The sequence below is a fragment of the Coregonus lavaretus genome (genome assembly GCF_964263955.1).
Source record: "Coregonus lavaretus genome assembly, chromosome: 16".
NCBI classification, from domain to species: domain Eukaryota; kingdom Metazoa; phylum Chordata; class Actinopteri; order Salmoniformes; family Salmonidae; genus Coregonus; species Coregonus lavaretus.
Genome location: NC_140003.1, coordinates 38,561,169 through 38,581,511, shown reverse-complemented (window position 1 = coordinate 38,581,511; position 20,343 = coordinate 38,561,169). Strand labels below are relative to the sequence as shown.

The 20,343-nt window shown below is 45.3% G+C and overlaps 1 protein-coding gene across 1 annotated transcript in view; it reads right to left on the bottom strand.

Annotated features, from left to right (window-relative positions):
- LOC311143760 (interleukin-1 receptor accessory protein-like 1) overlaps positions 1–20,343 on the bottom strand; it is a gene marked incomplete at both ends in the record, with an annotated part of 289,988 nt that overhangs the window by 150,785 nt on the left and 118,860 nt on the right. The window contains 2 exons of the mRNA XM_084179638.1: positions 8,413–8,566; positions 12,596–12,782. Coding sequence (XP_084035764.1) covers positions 8,413–8,566; positions 12,596–12,782 — 341 coding nt within the window. The remainder of the gene's footprint in view (positions 1–8,412; positions 8,567–12,595; positions 12,783–20,343) is intronic.

Genomic DNA, 20,343 nt, shown 5'->3' with positions numbered 1-20,343 from the left:
CAAACGCAAAAACTGTTTCTGGTGGCATAACACCTGGTAATTAATACAGATTGAATGCTTTCCTCTGTCGAATGGATAACCTCTCTCTCTCTCTCTCTCTCTCTCTCTCTCTCTCTCTCTCTCTCTCTCTCTCTCTCTTGCTCCCTCTCTCTCTCTCTCTCTCTCTCTCTCTCTCTCTCTCTCTCTCTCTCTCTCTCTCTCTCTCTCTCTCTCTCTCTCTCTCTCTCTCTCTCTCTCTCTGCTACTATATCTGTCTCCCTGCAGAAGAGAGAGAGCAACATATCTTGTGAATAGGGCATTTATCTGGTGGTATAGTGTTATAGCATCACCATCCCAGCTCTGCGATGAGGCCTGGGAGAAAAGAATAGAAATCATTCAGAGTATTGCTCAACACACACACACCCGCGCACACACACGCACACACACACACACACACACACACACACCGTCTCTACACCCACACGTATGCACTCAAGCATACACAGACACACACACCAGGGTCTATTCTAGTAGTACAGAACAATATCCTCTCTTTACAGGGCACTAGTTGTTGCATGGCTATGGAGGTGAAAATTATATGAATATACATATTAAACAGTATATCTTCTTCTGGGCCTCTGAATCCCCACCCTGGGAGAGAGATAAGGCTGTTTACATAGTCCCTGACACAGAGCAGGAAGTATATTAGGCTGAGGTGGACCCAGTGTCTGAGTGTCTTTAAAACACTTTTATTACCCTGGATAAATCCTGATGGTGTGTCTGTGTTAACCTCCATAGCCTGGTTCAGAATAAGGCAGGGTCACAGCAAAGGGAAAAAATGGACACACACACCTACAGTATAGTACACACACACAACCCACACCCACACACACACACACACACACATACACAAACATTTACATTTACATTTTAGTCATTTAGCAGACGCTCTTATCCAGAGCGACTTACAGTTAGTGAATACATATTTTTGTATACTGGCCCCCCGTGGGAATCGAACCCACAACCCTGGCGTTGCAAACGCCATGCTCTATCAACTGAGCTACATCCCTGCCGGCCATTCCCTCCACTACCCTGGACGACGCTGGGCCAATTGTGCGCCGCCCATGAGTCTCCCGGTCGCGGCCGGCTGCGACAGAGCCTGGATTCGAACCAGGATCTCTAGTGGCACAGTTAGCACTGCGATGCAGTGCCTTAGACCACTGCGCCACTCAGGAGAAACACACACACACACACAAACACACACACACACACACACACACACACACACACACACACACACACACACACACACACACACACACACACACACACACACACACACACACACACACACACACACACACACACACACACACACACACACACACACACACACACACACACACACACACACACACACACACACACACACACACACACACACACACACACATACACACACACACAAACACACAAACACACAAACACAGTAGAGGCTGACTTGCCTCTGAAGCTAAGCAGGGTTGGTCCTGGATGGGAGACCAGATGCTGCTGGAAGTGGTGTTGGAGGGCCAGTAGGTGGCACTCTTTCCTCTGGTCTAAAAAAATATCCCAATACCCCAGGGCAGTGATTGGGGACATTGCCCTTTGTAGGGTGCTGTCTTTCGGATGGGACGTTAAACGGGTGTCCTGACTCTCTGTGGTCACTAAAAATCCAGTGGATCTTATCGTAAGAGTAGGGGTGTTAACCCCAGTGTCCTGGCTAAATTCCCAATCTGGCCTTCATACCATCACGGCCACCTAATCATCCCCAGCTTCCAATTGGCTCATTCATCCCCCTTCCTCTCCCCTGTAACTATTCCCCAGGTCGTTGCTGTAAATGAGAATGTGTTCTCAGTAAACGTACCTTGTAAAAAATAAAAACATACCCACACACATACACAGAGACCGTACACTGTCTCCAGATCAGTCTAGGGTCACAGCAGAGGGAAAGTCTGTATTGCGCTGTGTTTAAGACCAGTTAAACTTAATGACCTCCTCTATCCTCCTTGCCTATTAAATAAACTATAACATTAGTCCGCCAGATGAAGTTTGGCCTTTTACTCTTGCTGTCCGGGATGTGGCGGTTTTATCAGGAAGTGATAAAAGGTAGATAATCTCACGCCCACTTGAGAGGAAGATGGGTTACCTTTAATAAGGGAAACAACCCTACACCCTACAGCTGAAATGAGCTAATCTAATTCTAGCCCTGTGGTATGGATTTAATAGTGCAAGTGGCTTAATGGTACAGTCTTTTAATAAGCTGGAATGGTCCTATGGTATAGAGTGGTAGGTTTAATAGAGAGCTGATGACATAGGCCTGACGACCATAGATTCCTTGTCTTTGTGGGTTGGTGTAATGGCAACTAGCTCTCACAGTCTCACGTCAGAATTAGACGTTCATCCATGTTTCTCAAATGTCAAATTTCAAAGTTGTTCCAAACATCAAATTTCAAAGTGTTAAGGTTAAGTTTAGGCATTAACTCTGAATTTTTAAGGTTAGGGTTAAGTTTAGGCATTAACTCCGAAATCTTACGGTTAGGCATTAACTCCGAATGGTTAAGGTAAGGGTTAAGGTTTGGGGATAGGCTTAAAACAAAAATTCAAACATGCAACCTTTGGCACCAGAGGCAGATGCTTACACCCATCCACCATCCCTGTCCACAACGCCTTAGCAAGCATCCGCCATCCCCGTGCACAACGCCTTAGCAAAACCTAAACCTATTTGAAGGTAACAGTGCTTACTGTTGCCCGTAGCGGCTGGTTTCCATGTAATCTCCTGACGTCCGTCCATGTGTACGTGAATACTGACTTGTTTCATGGGTGACATGGCTGGTAAAACAGTGGTGCATATACTGTATCTGGTGCAGTAAGGATGCATAATCTTCTGGATCACAGCCTTGTGTTTAACACTCTGGAGAACCAGGTATGGGAAATCTCTGGCCAATAAATTACACCAATTAATAATGTAAGGCAAAGCAAAAACAAGCAGTAATGCAACCCTTCATGGAGAACACAGGTGAAACCCTGCCGTTGCTTTTAGACTGGAGGATTCCACTATGGATCTTGAGGGCCACAGCACTGCTATTGTCCATCCTTCCCCTCTAATCAGGGACTGATTCAGACCTGGGACACCAGGTGAGTGGTGAGCAAATCAGAAACATTAATCAATCATTTAACTACCATGGAAAATCAGCAGGACTGGAGATGTGCTTGTTTGTTGTAAAGATTTCACTAACACTTCTAGGATAAATAGAGCTTTGTGGTCAGAGTTTAGTTACCCAAAACAACTGATCCACGATCATGTATTTTGTCAGGTTAGGATAGGATAGGGAACACACCTCACTCTCAGACCTGTGTGTCACACAAAATTACTTCCCCCATGTTTTTGATGAGTCACTGACACTCCATTACTGTGAACACGTAGAGAGGGTCCTCAGGCAGTTGTAAATGTGTGTGTGTGTGTGTGTGTGTTGACAGTTCATTTGACTGAAGTGTAATTTCAGAAGGCTTCTAGTTCCTCCTATGAGCCCAGCATGTTTTGTGTCAGAACCTAGGAGCTGTAACTAGGCAGACATACACAGAGGATGAGAGCGTTAACTCTTAACCTCTACACTGACACAAAAAGAGGGAGAAAGAGGGACAGTGGAAGAAACAAAGTGCTATAGTATGTTACATGGAACACTTTGCTTGCTTCCTTACTTATCCCTCCCTCCCTCCCTCCCTCCCTCCCTCCCTCCCTCCCCTCCTGCCCTCTCTCTCTCTCCCATCTCTCTCTCTCCCATCTCTCTCTCTCTCTCTCTCTCTCTCTCTCTCTCTCTCTCTCTCTCTCTCTCTCTCTCTCTCTCTCTCTCTCTTGATCCCTCCCTCCCTCTCTCCCTCTCTCACTTCCTCTCTCCCTCCCTCCCTCCCTCCCTCCCTCCCTCCCTCCCTCCCTCCCTCCCTCCCTCCCTCCCTCCCTCTCTCCCTACGTCCCTCTCTCCCCCCTTTCTCTCTCTCTCGATCCCTCCCTCATTCCCTCTCTCCCTCTCTCCCTCTCTCTCTCTCTCTCTCTCTCTCTCTCTCTCTCTCTCTCTCTCTCTCTCAATTTCAAATCAATTAAATTTAAGGTCTTTATTGGCATGGGAAACATATGTTAACATTGCCAAAGCAAGTGAAGTAGATAGTAAACAAAAGTGAAATAAACAATAAATATTAACAGTAAACATTACACTCTGAAGTTCCAAAAGATTAAAGACATTTCAAATGTCATATTATGTGTATATACAGTGTTGTAACAATGTGCAAATAGTTAAAGTACAAATGGGAAAATAAATAAACATAAATATGGGTTGTATTTACAATGGTGTTTGTTCTTCACTGGTTGCCCTTTTCTTGTGGCAACAGGTCACAAATCTTGCTGCTGTGATGGCACACTGTGGTTTTTCACCCAGTAGATTAGGGAGTTTATCAAAATTGGGTTTGTTTTCTAATTCTTTGTGGATCTCTGTAATCTGAGGGAAATATGTGTCTCTAATATGGTCATACATTTGGCAGGAGGTTAGGAAGTGCAGCTCAGTTTCCACCTCATTTTGTGGGCAGTGTGCACATAGCCTGTCTTCTCTTGAGAGCCAGGTCTGCCTACGGCGGCCTTTCACAATCGCAAGGCTATGCTCACTGAGTCTGTACATAGTCAAAGCTTTCCTTAAGTTTGGGTCAGTCACAGTGGTCAGGTATTCTGCCACTGTGTACTCTCTGTTTAGGGCCAAATAGCATTCTAGTTTGCTCAGTTTTTTTGATAAATCTTTCCAATGTGTCAAGTAATTCTCTTTTTGTTTTCTCATGATTTGGTTGGGTCTAATTGTGTTGTTGTTGTTGTCCTGGGGCTCTGTGGGGTCTGTTTGTGTTTGTGAACAGAGCCCCAGGACCAGCTTACTTAGGGGACTCTTCTCCAAGTTCATCTCTCTGTAGGTGATGGCTTTGTTATGGAAGGTTTGGGAATCGCTTCCTTTTAAGTGGTTGTAGAATTTAACGTCTCATTTCTAGATTTGGATAATTAGCGGGTATCGGCCTGATTCTGCTCTGCATGCATTATTTTGTGTTTTTCGTTGTACACTGAGGATATTTTTGCAGAATTCTGTATGCAGAGTTTCAATTTGGTGTTTGTCCCATTTTGTGAAATCTTGGTTGGTGAGCAGACCCCAGACCTCACAACCATAAAGGGCAATGGATTCTATAACTGATTCAAGTATTTTTAGCCAGATCCTAATTGGTATGTCAAATTTTATGTTCCTTTTGATGGCATAAAAATCCCTTCTTGCCTTGTCTCTCAGATCGTTCACAGCTTTGTGGAAGTTACCTGTGGCGCTGATGTTTAGGCCGAGGTATGTATCATTTTTTGTGTGCTCTAGGGCAACGGTGTCTAGATGGAATTTGTATTTGTGGTCCTGGCAACTGGACCTTTTTTGGAACACCATTATGTTTGTCTTACTGAGATTTACTGTCAGGGCCCAGGTCTGACAGAATCTGTGCAGAAGATCTAGGTGCTGCTGTAGGCCCTCCTTGGTTGGTGACAGAAGCACCAGATCATCAGCAAACAGTAGACATTTGACTTCAGATTCTAGTAGGGTGAGGCCGGGTGCTGCAGACAGTTCTAGTGCCCTCGCCAATTCGTTGATATATATGTTGAAGAGGGTGGGGCTTAAACTGCATCCCTGTCAACATCTCTCTCTCTCTCTCTCTCTCTCTCTCTCTCTCTCTCTCTCTCTCTCTCTCTCTCTCTCTCTCTCTCTCTCCCTCCCTCCCTCCCTCCCTCTCTCTCTCCCTCTCTCCTGCTCTATCTCTCTCTCTCACTCTCTCTCTCTCTCTCTCTCTCTCTCTCTCTCTCTCTCTCCCTCCCTCTCTCCTGCTCTCTCTCCCTCTCTCTCTCCCTCTTCTATGTCATTAGGCAGGATGCTCTGTATTTATAACCTCCATAAAGTTTTTATGGCCTCAACCATTACATGGACATGCTAACAAACAAACACAGAGAGACACACACACACATACACATCACATACTCTACAGTACACACTGTACACACAGTAGAAATAAATCAACACACAAGCACTCCGGCGTGGAGAAAAAACAGTGCTGAACATGCAGTACGACACACACACACACACACACACACACACACACACACACACACACGAGCACGTGAACACACATACACAGTCACACACACAGCCGTGATGTGAGTGGTGATAAAGGGAGTTGTCGTGTATCTATTTTGCTTCCGGGATCACGCCCCAGCCTTGTCCAACAGGAGGTCTTGTTGGAGGAGAAGTGTTTTCTCCTTGTTCCATCTCAGTGAGATAGGAGCGGCGACTTGTTTCCTACTGTACTGCATCGCACAAGAGCAATGACCAGTAGGCTTGGGCCGTACCCAGATTGTCATACTTTCATACTGACCTTGTGCCATCCCGGGATATCTTGGGTAATACCGGCTCTGAACAGAAGGGACGCTTTTTTCAAACCCTACTGAACCTCTGTAATCCAAAGGTTAGCAATGCTAACAAGTACATGTCAAATGCCATAGAGAATGCTAACTAAATGCTAACGAATTTATTGCAAACATTTTATACAGTCTCTGACCTAAACTATTTGCAGGACAGACATCCCAGCTCATAAAGTTATACAAGTAACTAAAAAATGCTACTCACAGTTTGCTGTACACACAAAACAAATATTAGACAGCAAGGCTCTTGATCCATGAGGGGATTCTCTGCTGTTACCAAGTGAAGCTTGATTTTGGAAGAAGCTAACCAATTAGCTAGACAGCTAACTAGCTACTAAATTACCAAACCAAATGCTCAACTGCAGAGCATTTAGCACATTTTAGACAGTTAACTTAATAGCTCTAAGATATCTAGCTAGCAAACATTAAGTTGTGAATTCCATACTGTAACTAGATCACATGACGCGTGCTGCACAACAGTGAGTGACTCACAAAGCTCTGGTCTCTCATTATTGTGTGCGTGTAATCAAACACCACGTGACTGGGGACTAACGGTAAGCTTCATAATGAAAAATTATGTGACAGGTGAAATGAAGAACGCAATCTCCTAATGTATTGCACAAGTTGACAGCAGGTATTTACTTAAAAAGTAGATACAAATATTCAAATGTATTTAAAAAAACTTCAAAGAAATAGTTTCAACGGTATTGACGGTATTGAAAAACCATCCCGTGGTTATTTCCAAACACCCCAGCATACGGTATTTAGGGTATACCGCCTAATGACCAGCCTTATAAATATCAGGATACAGAGAGAGAGATATGGACACAGAGATCTACACTGAAATACACAGGCTTTCAACCAGGCCTAGGGAAACTGTGTTAGTAAACAGTAACAACAGTATGGTCTACACAGCCTGACTCATTTAGCTGCTAGGGACTCTTCTGATTCCCCGTTTTCACAGAACAAACCAAGCCAGTCACGACCTACCAGTCATAGAGAGAGAGAGAGGACAAGGAGAGAAAACAGATACAGAGCAAAAAGGGGAAAGAAAGAGAAAGAGAGAGAGAGAGAAAGAAAAACAGAATTTAACCTTTCCATCCACCCTAATCAGCACAGTTGAACCAGCAGGGCCCCGCGCTCCACTGCCTCATGCCCAGCCAGCGGAGCATGCACCTGGGCTGCTCCGAGCAGAGCATGCCCTCAACCCTGGAACTCACCCTGCAGCTAAGGCTGACTGAGTGTTGGTGTGTGTTTCTGTGTCTCAGTGTGCAGAGAGTGTACATGTGCAGCGGACTTTCGTAAGTGTGTGTTTGTGTGTGTCTGTTTGTGTGTGTGTGTGAATGCATGCATGCAAGTGTGTGTGCTTGCAAACGTGTGTGTGTACAGTATGTGTGTATGTAAGCGTGTGTTTGTGTCCCTGACCTTGGTCCTGGCTCTGTAACTCTCTGTGTGGAAGCGGCTCAGCCTCAGTGCTCAGCTGGCCAAAGTGCTGATCTGGACCAAGAGATGCATTATGGACCAACGCTCCAACAGCAATTAACACACCAGCAGGAGGCCACAGCACTGTAGAGAGATGTTTGTGTGTTAACCTCTGACTTATTTCTGTTTTAACCCTGTAACCACGCACAATTAACCGTGTAAATATGCGCAATTAACTGTGTAACCACGCGTAATTAATGCGTCCAAAATAGATGTTCATCCATAATATGTCGAATTTCAAAGGGAAACTATAAGATCTTGTTGGTGTGTGCGCGTGCGTGTGTGTGTGAGACAGAGAGAATCTCCTACAACCAATATACAACACTATCGCAAAAAAAGAAGAATGGAGAAAAGTAAAAAAGCAGAACAGCGCTGCAGAACGAAGAAGTAATATCCTAAACGAGTACACCCCTGCATTCCTCACTCCATCTTACCTGTGACAGTGAGCTCGGTGGTCCGGCGTACCACGAAGCCCCCGAAGGTGACCTCACAGGTGTAGTTGCCGATGTCGTCTTCCTTGACCTCTCTGATAGACAGAGTATCTCTCCTCTGGAGGACGGAGGCCCGCCACTGCTTCGGACGACACTCCTAGGGTCACACACACACACACACGCACACACACACACACACATCAGGGCATCAGGGAACAGGAAACAATGCAGAGGCCGTATGTTATTCAGACAGTAGTGAGGACTGTGAAGTGAGCAGTGGAATCATAGTGTATCACTGCCAGTGAGAGAGAACCCGTATGGGAAGATGATTTAGTAACCTGAGTTATTCTACTTATTGGATAGATGTTTATTGCACTGAACTGAATATTCCAGATTCAATATTCTCTGAATGGTAAGGACAGGGAATGTCATTTAAAAAGTCTCCACTGGCAAAATAATGTGTGTGTGTGTCTCTCTGTGTGTGTGTGTTTATGTATGTACAGTTGAATTCTGAAGTTTACATACACTTAGGTTGGAGTCATTAAAACTCGTTTTTCAACCACTCCACAAATTTCTTATTAACAAACTATAGTTTTGTCAAGTCAGTTAGGATATCTACTTTGTGCATGACAAAAGTAATCTTTCCGACAATAGTTTACAGACAGATTATTTCCCTTATAATTCACTGTATCACAATTCCAGTGGGGTCAGAAGTTTACATACACTAAGTTGACTGTGCCTTTAAACAGCTTGGAAAATTCCAGAAAATTATGTCATGGCTTTAAAAGCTTCTGATAGGCTAATTGACATAATATGAGTCAATTGGAGGTGTACCTGTGGATGTATTTCAAGGCCTACCTTCAAACTCACTGCCTCCTTGCTTGACATCATGGGAAAATCAAAAGAAATCAGCCAAGACCTCAGAAAAAACACTGTAGACCTCCTCAAGTCTGGTTCATCCTTGGTAGCAATTTCCAAACGCCTGAAAGTACCACGTTCATCTGTACAAACAATAGTACGCATGTATAAACACCATGGGACCACGCAGCCGTCATACCGCTCAGGAAGGAGACACGTTCTGTCTCCTAGAGATTAACGTACTTTGGTGCGAAAAGTGCAAATCAATCCCAGACCAACAGCAAAAGACCTTGTGAAGATGCTGGAGGAAACAGGTACAAAAGTATCTATATCCACAGTAAAACAAGGCCTATATTGACATAACCTGAAAGGCCGCTCAGCAAGGAAGAAGCCACTGCTCCAAAACCACCATAAAAAAGCCAGACTACGGTTTGCAACTGCACATGGGGCCAAAGATGGTACTTTTTTCAGAAATGTCCTCTGGTCTGATGAAACAAAAATGGAATTGTTTGGCCATAATGACCATCGTTATGTTTGGAGGAAAAAGGGGGATGCTTGCAAGCCGAAGAACACCATCCCAACCATGAAGCACGGGGGTGGCAGCATCATGCTGTTGGGGTGCTTTGCTGCAGTAGGGACTGGTGCACTTCACAAAATAGATGGCATCATGAGGAAGGAAAATTATGTGGATATATTGAAGCAACATCTCAAGACATCAGTCAGGAAGTTAAAGCTTGGTCGCAAATGGGTCTTCCAAATGGACAATGACCCCAAGCATACTTCCAAAGTTGTGGCAAAATGGCTTAAGGACAACAAAGTCAAGGTATTGGAGTGGCCATCACAAAGCCCTGACCTCAATCCTATAGAAAATGTGTGGGCAGAACTGAAAAAGCATGTGCGAGCAAGGAGGACTACAAACCTGACTCAGTTACACCAGCTCTGTCAGGAGGAATGGGCCAAAATTCACCCAACTTATTGTGGGAAGCTTGTGGAAAGCTACCCAAAAAGTTTGACCCAAGTTAAACAATTTAAAGGCAATGCTACCAAATACTAATTGAGTGTATGTAAACTTCTGACCCACTGGGAATGTGATGAAAGAAATAAAAGCTGAAATAAATCATTCTCTCTACTATTATTCTGACATTTCACATTCTTAAAATAAAGTGGTGATCCTAAGACAGGGAATTTTTACAAGGATTAAATGTCAGAAATTGTGAAAAATTGAGTTTAAATGTATTTGGCTAAAGTGTATGTCAACTTCCGACTTCAACTTAATGTGTTTGTGTGTGTGTGTCTGTGTGTATCTGTGTGTGCCTCTGTCTCTCTCTTTGTTTGTGTGTGTGTGTGTGGTGTGTGTGTGTGTGTGTGTGTGTGTGTGTGTGTGTGTGTGTGTGTGTGTGTGTGTGTGTGTGTGTGTGTGTGTGTGTGTAAGTGTGTAGGCAGAGTGTATGGCTCTTCTCTCCAGGTACTCTCCTCCCTCTCTGGCAGGGATAACCCTGGCTCAGAGGATTCTATTCCACCATTGCTCGCAGCAACCTCAGAATTCAATCAGCTCGGCTGCGGAGCAGTCCAAATAACTGTGTTCCAGTGCTCCCAGTCATTAACCAAGCCTTAATTGAATTCTGGGTAAACCTGGAGGTCGAGCCCGACCGGCTAATCTACCACTGATCTGCCTTTGATTAGTTTGGCCTGGGCCGCTCCCTGGGATGCGTTCTGTGATCCGCAGGCCATGCCTGACCTCAACAGGGGAGACCTCAGGTGAGTAAAGGTAACTCGAGAGTCAGATAATATATATTTTAGGCTAAGAGCATTTAGAGGGCACACACGCAAACGGTCCTCCACTTTTCTCCGCTCTACTAATTTTCCGTAGGGCAAAAATGAATACCACGAGTTCACTCCTCATCAGTGTGTGTGAATAATGAATCCTATGTTACTGAAAGCCCTCTGTTCCTCTCTCTGTTCACCTGTCTGTTCTTCTCTCTGTTCCTCTCTCTGTTCCCCTGTCTGTTCATCTGTCTGTTCCTCTGTCTGTTCCTCTCTGTCCCTCTCTCTGTTCCCCTGTCTGTTCCTCTTTCGGTGCCTCTCTCTGTCCCTCTCTCTGTTCATCTCTCTATTCCTCTGTCTGTTCCTCTCTCTGTTCCCCTGTCTGTTCCTCTCTCTGTTCCCCTGTCTGTTCCCCTGTATGTTCCTCTCTCTGTTCCCCTGTCTGTTCCTCTCTCTGTTCCCCTGTATGTTCCTCTCTCTGTTCCTCTCTCTGTTCCCCTGTCTGTTCCTCTCTCTGTTCCCCTGTCTGTTCCCCTGTCTGTTCCTCTCTCTGTTCCCCTGTCTGTTCCTCTCACTGTTCCCCTGTATGTTCCTCTCTCTGTTCCCCTGTCTGTTCCTCTCGCTGTTCCCCTGTCTGTTCCTATCTCTGTTCCCCTCTCTGTTCCTCTCTCTGTTCCCCTGTCTGTTCCTCTCTCTGTTCCCCTGTCTGTTCCTCTCTCTGTTCCCCTGTCTGTTCCTCTGTCTGTTCCCCTGTCTGTTCCTCTCTCTGTTCCCCTGTCTGTTCCTCTCTCTGTTCCCCTGTCTGTTCCTCTCTCTGTTCCCCTGTCTGTGCCTCTCTCTGTTCCCCTGTCTGTTCCTCTCTCTGTTCCCCTGTCTGTTCCCCTGTCTGTTCCTCTCTATGTTCCCCTGTCTGTTCCTCTCTCTGTTCCCCTGTCTGTTCCTCTCTCTGTTCCCCTGTCTGTTCCTCTCTCTGTTCCCCTGTATGTTCCTCTCTCTGTTCCCCTGTATGTTCCTCTCTCTGTTCCCCTGTATGTTCCTCTCTCTGTTCCCCTGTCTGTTCCCCTGTCTGTTCCTCTCTCTGTTCCCCTGTCTGTTCCTCTCTCTGTTCCTCTCTCTGTTCCTCTCTCTGTTCCCCTGTCTGTCCCTCTCTCTGTTCCCCTGTATGTTCCTCTCTCTGTTCCCCTGTCTGTTCCCCTGTCTGTTCCTCTGTCTGTTCCTCTCTCTGTTCCCCTGTCTGTTCCCCTGTCTGTTCCTCTGTCTGTTCCTCTCTCTGTCCTCATGTTTGTTTCTCTGTCTACCTAGCGGTTAGAGCTAGGTAGAAGTAACTGAAAGGTTGAAGGTTTGAATACCCAAGCCGACAAGTAATAACATCTGTTGATGTGCCCTTTAGCAATGCACTTAATCCTAATTGCTCCAGGGTCACCATTGAGGGTGTCTCAGGGAGAGTTGGGATATGTAAAAAACACATTTCCAATTCACACATGCGTATTAATAGAAATGTGTACATGTGTGTAATAGGACAATTATAAGCACACACACACACACACTTAGCCAGGTCTCTCACCTTGAACCAGGTGATATCGGGGTCTTTCCCAGGTTCTATGTAGTCCTCTATGTCTGGACAGGTGATGTCTTTGCTCTTGCTGAGTTCGGCTTTCTCCGTATGTCTCATCACAGAGTTGTAGCACAGGTCTGTGTCGTTCTCAGCCACATAAAGAGACATGGATACCTTCATACAGTAGCTTGAATTCCTGAAACACAGAAACAACCAACAGGTCACTGACAGGGTTCACAGCACAGTAAGGGTGTTTTCACACTTAGTCCCTTTCAGACAATTTTTGTGAACTCAGTGCGGTTCCTTTCATTTTCAATTACAGCATTATTTATTCTGCAGTTATTGTATTGCTATTTAAAAAATAACTTGTTTCAATAAATTCTAAAAAATAAATAACGGAAAAGAGGTTGCTATGAACCCCCTAAATAAGATCTGGTGCAACGAATTACCTTCAGAAGTCACATAATTAGTTAAATAAAGTCCACCTGTGTGCAATCTAAGTGTCACATGATCTGTCACATGATCTCAGTATATATACACCTGTTCTGAAAGGCCCCAGAGTCTGCAACACCACTAAGCAAGGGGCACCACCAAGCCATCGGCACCATGAAGACCAAGGAGCTCTCCAAACAGGTCAGGGACAAAGTTGTGGAGAAGTACAGATTAGGGTTGGGTTATAAAAAAAATATCAGAAACTTTGAACATCCCACAGAGCATCATTAAATCCATTATTAAAAACAGGAAAGAATATGGCACCACAACAAACCTGCCAAGAGAGGGCCGGCCACCAAAACTCATGGACCAGGCAAGGAGGGCATTAATCAGAGAGTTAACAAAGACACCAAAGATAACCCAGAAGGAGCTGCAAAGCTCCACAGCGGAAATTGGAGTATGTGTCCATAGGACCACTTTAAGCCGTACACTACACAGAGCTGGGCTTTACGGAAGAGTGTCCAGAAAAAAGCCATTGCTTAAAGAACAAAATAAACAAAACACGTTTGGTGTTCGCCAAAAGCCATGTGGGAGACTCCCCAAACATATGGAAGAAGGTACTCTGGTCAGATGAGACTAAAATTGAGCTTTTTGGCCATCAAGGAAAACACTATGTCTGGCGCAAACCCAACACCTCTCATCACCCCGAGAACACCATCCACCATGTTTTTCATCAGCATGGACTGGGAAACTGGTCAGAATTGAAGGAATGATGGATGGCACTAAATACAGGGACATTTTTGAGGGAAACCTGTTTCAGTCTTCCACAGATTTGAGACTGGGATGGAGGTTCCCCTTCTAGCAGGACAATGACCCTAAGCATACTGCTGAAGAAACACTTGTCTTGGAATGGCCTAGTCAAAGCCCAGACCTCAATCTAATTGAGAGTCTGTGGTATGACTTAAAGATTGCTGTACACCAGCGGAACCCATCCAATTTGAAGGAGCTGGAGCAGTTTTGCCTTGAAGAATGGGCAAAAATCCCAGTGGCTAGATGTGCCAAGCTTATAGAGACATACCCCAAGAGACTTGCAGCTGTAATTGCTGCAAAAGGTGGCTCTACAAAGTATTGACTTTGGGGGGGAGGATGAATAGTTATGCACGCTCAAGTTCTTTTTTTTTCTTTGTTTCACAATAAAAAATATTTTGCATCTTCAAAGTGGTAGGCATGTTCTGTAAATCAAATGATACAAACCCCCCAAAAATCAATTTTAAGGCAACAAAATAGGAAAAATGCCAAGGGGGTGAATACTTTCAGAAGCCACTGTAGGTGAAGTGAACTGGCAAAAGAGTTGAGTCCTCATTCATAGGCAAGGGCAGTGTGAATAGAAAGACAACAGTGGCATTTTTTCTTTGTATTTTTTTGAGTTCACTTTAAAGAGGGTTGAGATTGGTTCTTTTAAAGAGGACTATATGTGAAAACAACCTAAGAGAAAATGCATAGAAAAGACCACTCTGCTTATTCCTGCTTAGTTCAGCTTTTCTTTCTTTCTTTCTTTCTTTCTTTCTTTCTTTCTTTCTTTCTTTCTTTCTTTCTTTCTTTCTTTCTTTCTTTCTTCTTCTTTCTTTCTTTCTTTCTTTCTTTCTTTCTTTCTTTCTTTCTTTCTTTCTTTTCTCCTCCCTCACCCCATGTCCTTTCTTCCACCCATTCTTCCCATGTACACACATGTACACACACACACACGCATACACACACACACACACACACACACACACACACACACACACACACACACACACACACACACAGACACACACACACACACACACATACATATATTATCGGGGTTAGGGCTAACGACGTGTTCAGCAGCTTACTGAACCAAAGACTCACAACCACTATTGAATTAATGGACGGGCTGCACAGACTGCCCTGGGAATACTAATGACACAACACACACACACACACACACACACACACACACACACACACACACACACACACACACACACACACACACACACACACACACACACACACACACACACACACACACACACACACACACACACACACACACACACACACACAGAGACACAGAGACCAGGGGAGGAAAGGAACCTGCTTAGTCATCCCAGTGATGTAATAGCACTCTGACAGCACTGGAGCAAGTCTGTAGTCTGGCTCTCAATACAGTCAAATGGCTTCCTGCTGTCATCTCCTTTCCTTCATTGTGGTCTGTGGCATTGACGTACTGTAGGCTGGGTCTCAATTGACCTCAATTACCTCGACTAATCGGTGCCCCCGCACATTGACTCTGTACCGGTACCCCCTGTATATAACCTCCCTACTGTTACTTTCTTTTACTGCTGCTCTTTAATTATTTGCTGTTTTTTATTTTTTACTTATCTATTTTGTACAATTTTTCTTAAAAACTGCATTGTTGGTTAAGGGCTTGTAAGTAAGCATTTCACTGTAAGGTATATATATACCTGTTGAATTCGGCGCATGTGGCAAATAACATTTGATTTGATTTGATTTGAATACAGTCAAATGGCTTCCTGCTGTCATCTCCTTTCCTTCATTGTGGTCTGTGGCATTGACGTACTGTAGACTGGGTCTCAATACAGTCAAATGGCTTCCTGCTGTCATCTCCTTTCCTTCATTGTGGTCTGTGGCATTGACGTACTGTAGGCTGGGTCTCAATACAGTCAAATGGCTTCCTGCTGTCATCTCCTTTCCTTCATTGTGGTCTGTGGCATTGACGTACTGTAGGCTGGGTCTCAATACAGTCAAATGGCTTCCTGCTGTCATCTCCTTTCCTTCATTGTGGTCTGTGGCATTGACGTACTGTAGACTGGGTCTCAATACAGTCAAATGGCTTCCTGCTGTCATCTCCTTTCCTTCATTGTGGTCTGTGGCATTGACGTACTGTAGACTGGGTCTCAATACAGTCAAATGGCTTCCTGCTGTCATCTCCTTTCCTTCATTGTGGTCTGTGGCATTGACGTACTGTAGACTGGGTCTCAATACAGTCAAATGGCTTCCTGCTGTCATCTCCTTTCCTTCATTGTGGTCTGTGGCATTGACGTACTGTAGACTGGGTCATAAGAGGGATAAAAGCGTCTGCTAAATGACTAAAATGTAATGTAAATGTCATACTACATTCCTTCATAATGAGACCTAGGAGGAAACCAGTGGCATTACCAGAGGTCTGCGTTAGAGTTCACAAATCTGCATTTTCAAAACGCAGACCATTTCACCTGTGTTTTCTACTGAAAGTCAACAGTGTTGTTTTGCTTCAATAGAGTGATCAGGGGCGTGCAGCTATAGTTTTCCTTCACAGAAATTCCATTAGTGCAACGCATCCAAAGTAGCTCCACATCAGTCAGTGCTCTGTCTGCTGATAGAATGCCCGTTGGTGAATTCTCATCCGAGTGGAGAAGTGCAACTGAAGTGCAAAATTAATCTGATGCTGAGCAGAAATTACAATAAGAAGCATTTTAGATCTGTGTTTACAAAACGCAGCAAGATATTTGTTATGCGTTAAAAAAAAAGGTGCTGAATTCTGCATCAACGTGACCCCTGATTACTATAACATACTGTATGTTAGCATCACACAGTGGTCATCTGTCCAGAAGTAATGAATTGCTGACATTCTCATTCAATAAATGCAATGGTTTTTATAGGTCAGAGGAAATGTTTGTGCGCTTCATGGGTAGAGTGTGCAGTGTAGTGTGTGTAGTGTGTGCGTATGTAGTGTGTGTGTGTGTGTGTGTGTATTGTATGATATCACAGAGATATTTATAACATGTTATTGTTCAATAAACACACCTGCCCCCCCCCCCCCCCCCCCCCCTCCCCATCTCTCTCTGTATGTGACCTGGTCAACAGTGATACAAGTCAGTATTCGACGTCCATCCATGTGTCAACTAATAGTCTTGGAAGGATCCTGCTTGATTCTGTAAGTAGAATTGTTTTAACTTGTAACTGTGTTGGTTCTGACTGTCTGTCTGTCATAGTTAGTAAGCAACCCAGTCTGCTTAAGAAGCGATTGCTACCCATTCACACTGGACGCGGGTCCAGCCACTTATTTTGTTCTCTGCAGATTACAACTCAATAGGAGGGGGAGTGGCTACACATGTGCTAGGCAATTAGCTTAGTGTTATTAGCACAACCTCTTTGTTCAGCTGCAGCTGTCTGCGGCAGCTGTCCCCAAAACGAAGACTGCCCCTGAAACAAAGACAGTTCTGCCAAGTTGTTCTGCGGGAGTTAGTCGAGGGAGGCCCTGCTCTCTCGCTTCCCCAGATGTTTAGTTAATTTCATTCCGATCTCTTTTGCATTATTGTAGCCTTTTCTGTAGCCTGTCAACTATGTGTCTGTCTATCCCTGTTCTCTCCTCTCTGCACAGGCCATACAAACGCTTCACACCGCGTGGCTGCTACCACTCTAATCTGGTTGTTCCTGCGCGCACGACCCACGTGGAGTTCCAGGTCAGCCTCTGGAACTGCCGTTCTGCAGCCATCAAGGCAGAGTTATCTCAGCCTATGCTACCCTCCAGTCTCTCGACCTCTTGGCGCTGACGGAAACATGGATTACCACAGAAAACACTGCTGCTCCTACTGCTCTTTCCTCGTCTGATCATGTGTTCTCGCATACCCCGGTGGCACAGGAATCCTCATCTCTCCCAAGTGGACATTCTCTCTTTTCCCCCTGACCCATCTGTCTATCTCCTCATTTGAATTCCATGCTATCACAGTCACTAGCCCATTCAAGCTTAACATCCTTGTCATTTATCGCCCTCCAGGTTCCCTTGGAGAGTTCATCAATGAGCTTGACGCCTTGATAAGTTCCTTTCCTGAGGATGGCTCACCCCTCACAGTTCTGGGTGACTTTAACCTGCCGACGTCTGCCTTCAACTAATTTCTCGCTGTCTCCTTCTTTCCACTCCTTTCCTCTTTGACCTCACCCTCTCACCGTCCCCCCCTACTCACAAGGCAGGCAATACGCTTGACCTCATCTTTACTAGATGCTGTTCTTCTACTAATCTCACTGCAACTCCCCTCCAAGTCTCCGACCACTACTTTGTATCCTTTTCTCTCTTGCTCTCCTCCAACAGTACTCACTCTGCCCCTATTCAGATGGTAATGCGCCGTCGCAACCTTCGCTCTCTCTCCCGCTACTCTCTCCTCTTCCACCCTATCATCTCTTCCCTCTGCTAAATCCTTCTCCCTCCGGTCTCCTGATTCTGCCTCCTCGAACCTCCTCTCCTCCCTTTCTGCATCTTTTGACTCTCTATGTCCCCTATCCTCCCGGCCGGCTCGATCCTCCCCTCCTGCTCCGTGGCTTGACGACTCATTGCGAGCTCACCGAACAGGGCTCCGGGCAGCCGAGCGGAAATGGAGGAAAACTAGACTCCCTGCGGACCTGTATTCTTTTCACTCCCTCTTCTTTACTTTTTCTTCCTCTGTTTCTGCTGCTAAAGCCACTTTCTACCACTCTAAATTTCAAGCCTCTGCCTCTAACCCTAGGAAGCTCTTTGCCACCTTCTCCTCCTTGCTGAATCCTCCTCCTCCTCCCCCTCCCTCCTCCCTTTCTGTGGATGACTTTGTCAACCATTTTGAAAAGAAGTTTGACGACATCCAATCCTCTTGTTTTAAATATATTTTATTTATTTATTAATTTGTCTTATTATTATTATTTTGTATATACACATACACATGCATACACATATACACACATACACACACACATACATACATACATACACACACATACATATCCTTAAAAAAAATATATATATATATATTCCCCTTTATTACTTTCCAACCCGCCACCCTTTCCCCACTTGAAGTAAACTAGTGAACAACAACGCCTAGGCCTCTACTTCCAGCCCATACCCACTATCTACATTTTATGGACACAGTCAATTTTACAGTTATTACATTTTGTTTGTTCTTTCTCCTGAACTTCTTCTACTCTCAACCTCTCTGAACCATCCGGTTTGCTTCTATATGCCATATCTTTCTAACTCTGCTCCTTCACAAAAGCTCCCAACCTACAACCCATACACTTATTATGGACACAGCGTGCCTACATTATTTATTAAGTCAAATGACACCGTTGGTCCTGCTCACACTGCCCTACCCTATGCTTTGACTTCTTTCTCCCCTCTCTCTCCACATGAAATCTTGCGACTTGTGACGGCCGGCTGCCCAACAACCTGCCCGCTTGACCCTATCCCCTCCTCTTTTCTCCAAACCATTTTTGGAGACTTTCTCCCTTACCTCACCTCGCTCATCAACTCATCCTTGACCGCTGGCTATGTCCCTTCCGTCTTCAAGAGAGCGAGAGTTGCACCCCTTCTCAAAAAACCAACACTCGATCCATCTGATGTCAACAACTACAGACCAGTATCCCTTCTTTCTTTTCTCTCCAAAACTATTGAGCGTGCCGTCTCTAGCCAACTCTCTTGCTATCTCTCTCAGAATAACCTTCTTGATCCAAACCAGTCAGGTTTCAAGACTGGTCATTCAACTGAGACTGCTCTTCTCTGTGTCACGGAGGCTCTCCGCACTGCTAAAGCTAACTCTCTCTCCTCTGCTCTTGTCCTTCTAGACCTGTCTGCTGCCTTTGATACTGTGAACCATCAGATCCTCCTCTCCACCCTCTCCGAGCTGGGCATCTCCGGCGCGGCTCACTCTTGGATTGCATCCTACCTGACCGGTCGCTCCTACCAAGTGGCGTGGCGAGAAGCTGTCTCCACACCACGTGCTCTCACCACTGGTGTCCCCCAGGGCTCAGTTCTAGGCCATCTCCTATTCTCGCTATACACCTAGTCACTTGGCTCTGTCATATCCTCACATGGCCTCTCCTATCATACCTACGCTGACGACACACAACTAATCTTCTCCTTTCCCCCTTCTGATAACCAGGTGGCGAATCGCATCTCTGCATGTCTGGCAGACATATCAGTATGGATGACGGATCACCACCTCAAGCTGAACCTTGGCAAGACGGAGCTGCTCTTCCTCCCGGGGAAGGACTGCCTGTTCCATGATCTCGCCATCACGGTTGACAACTCCGTTGTGTCCTCCTCCCAGAGTGCGAAGAGCCTTGGCGTGACCCTGGACAACACCCTGTCGTTCTCCGCTAACATCAAGGCGGTGACCCGATCCTGTAGGTTCATGCTCTACAACATTCAGAGAGTATGACCCTGCCTTACACAGGAAGCGGCACAGGTCCTAATCCAGGCACTTGTCATCTCCCGTCTGGATTACTGCAACTCACTGTTGGCTGGGCTTCCTGCCTGTGCCATTAAACCC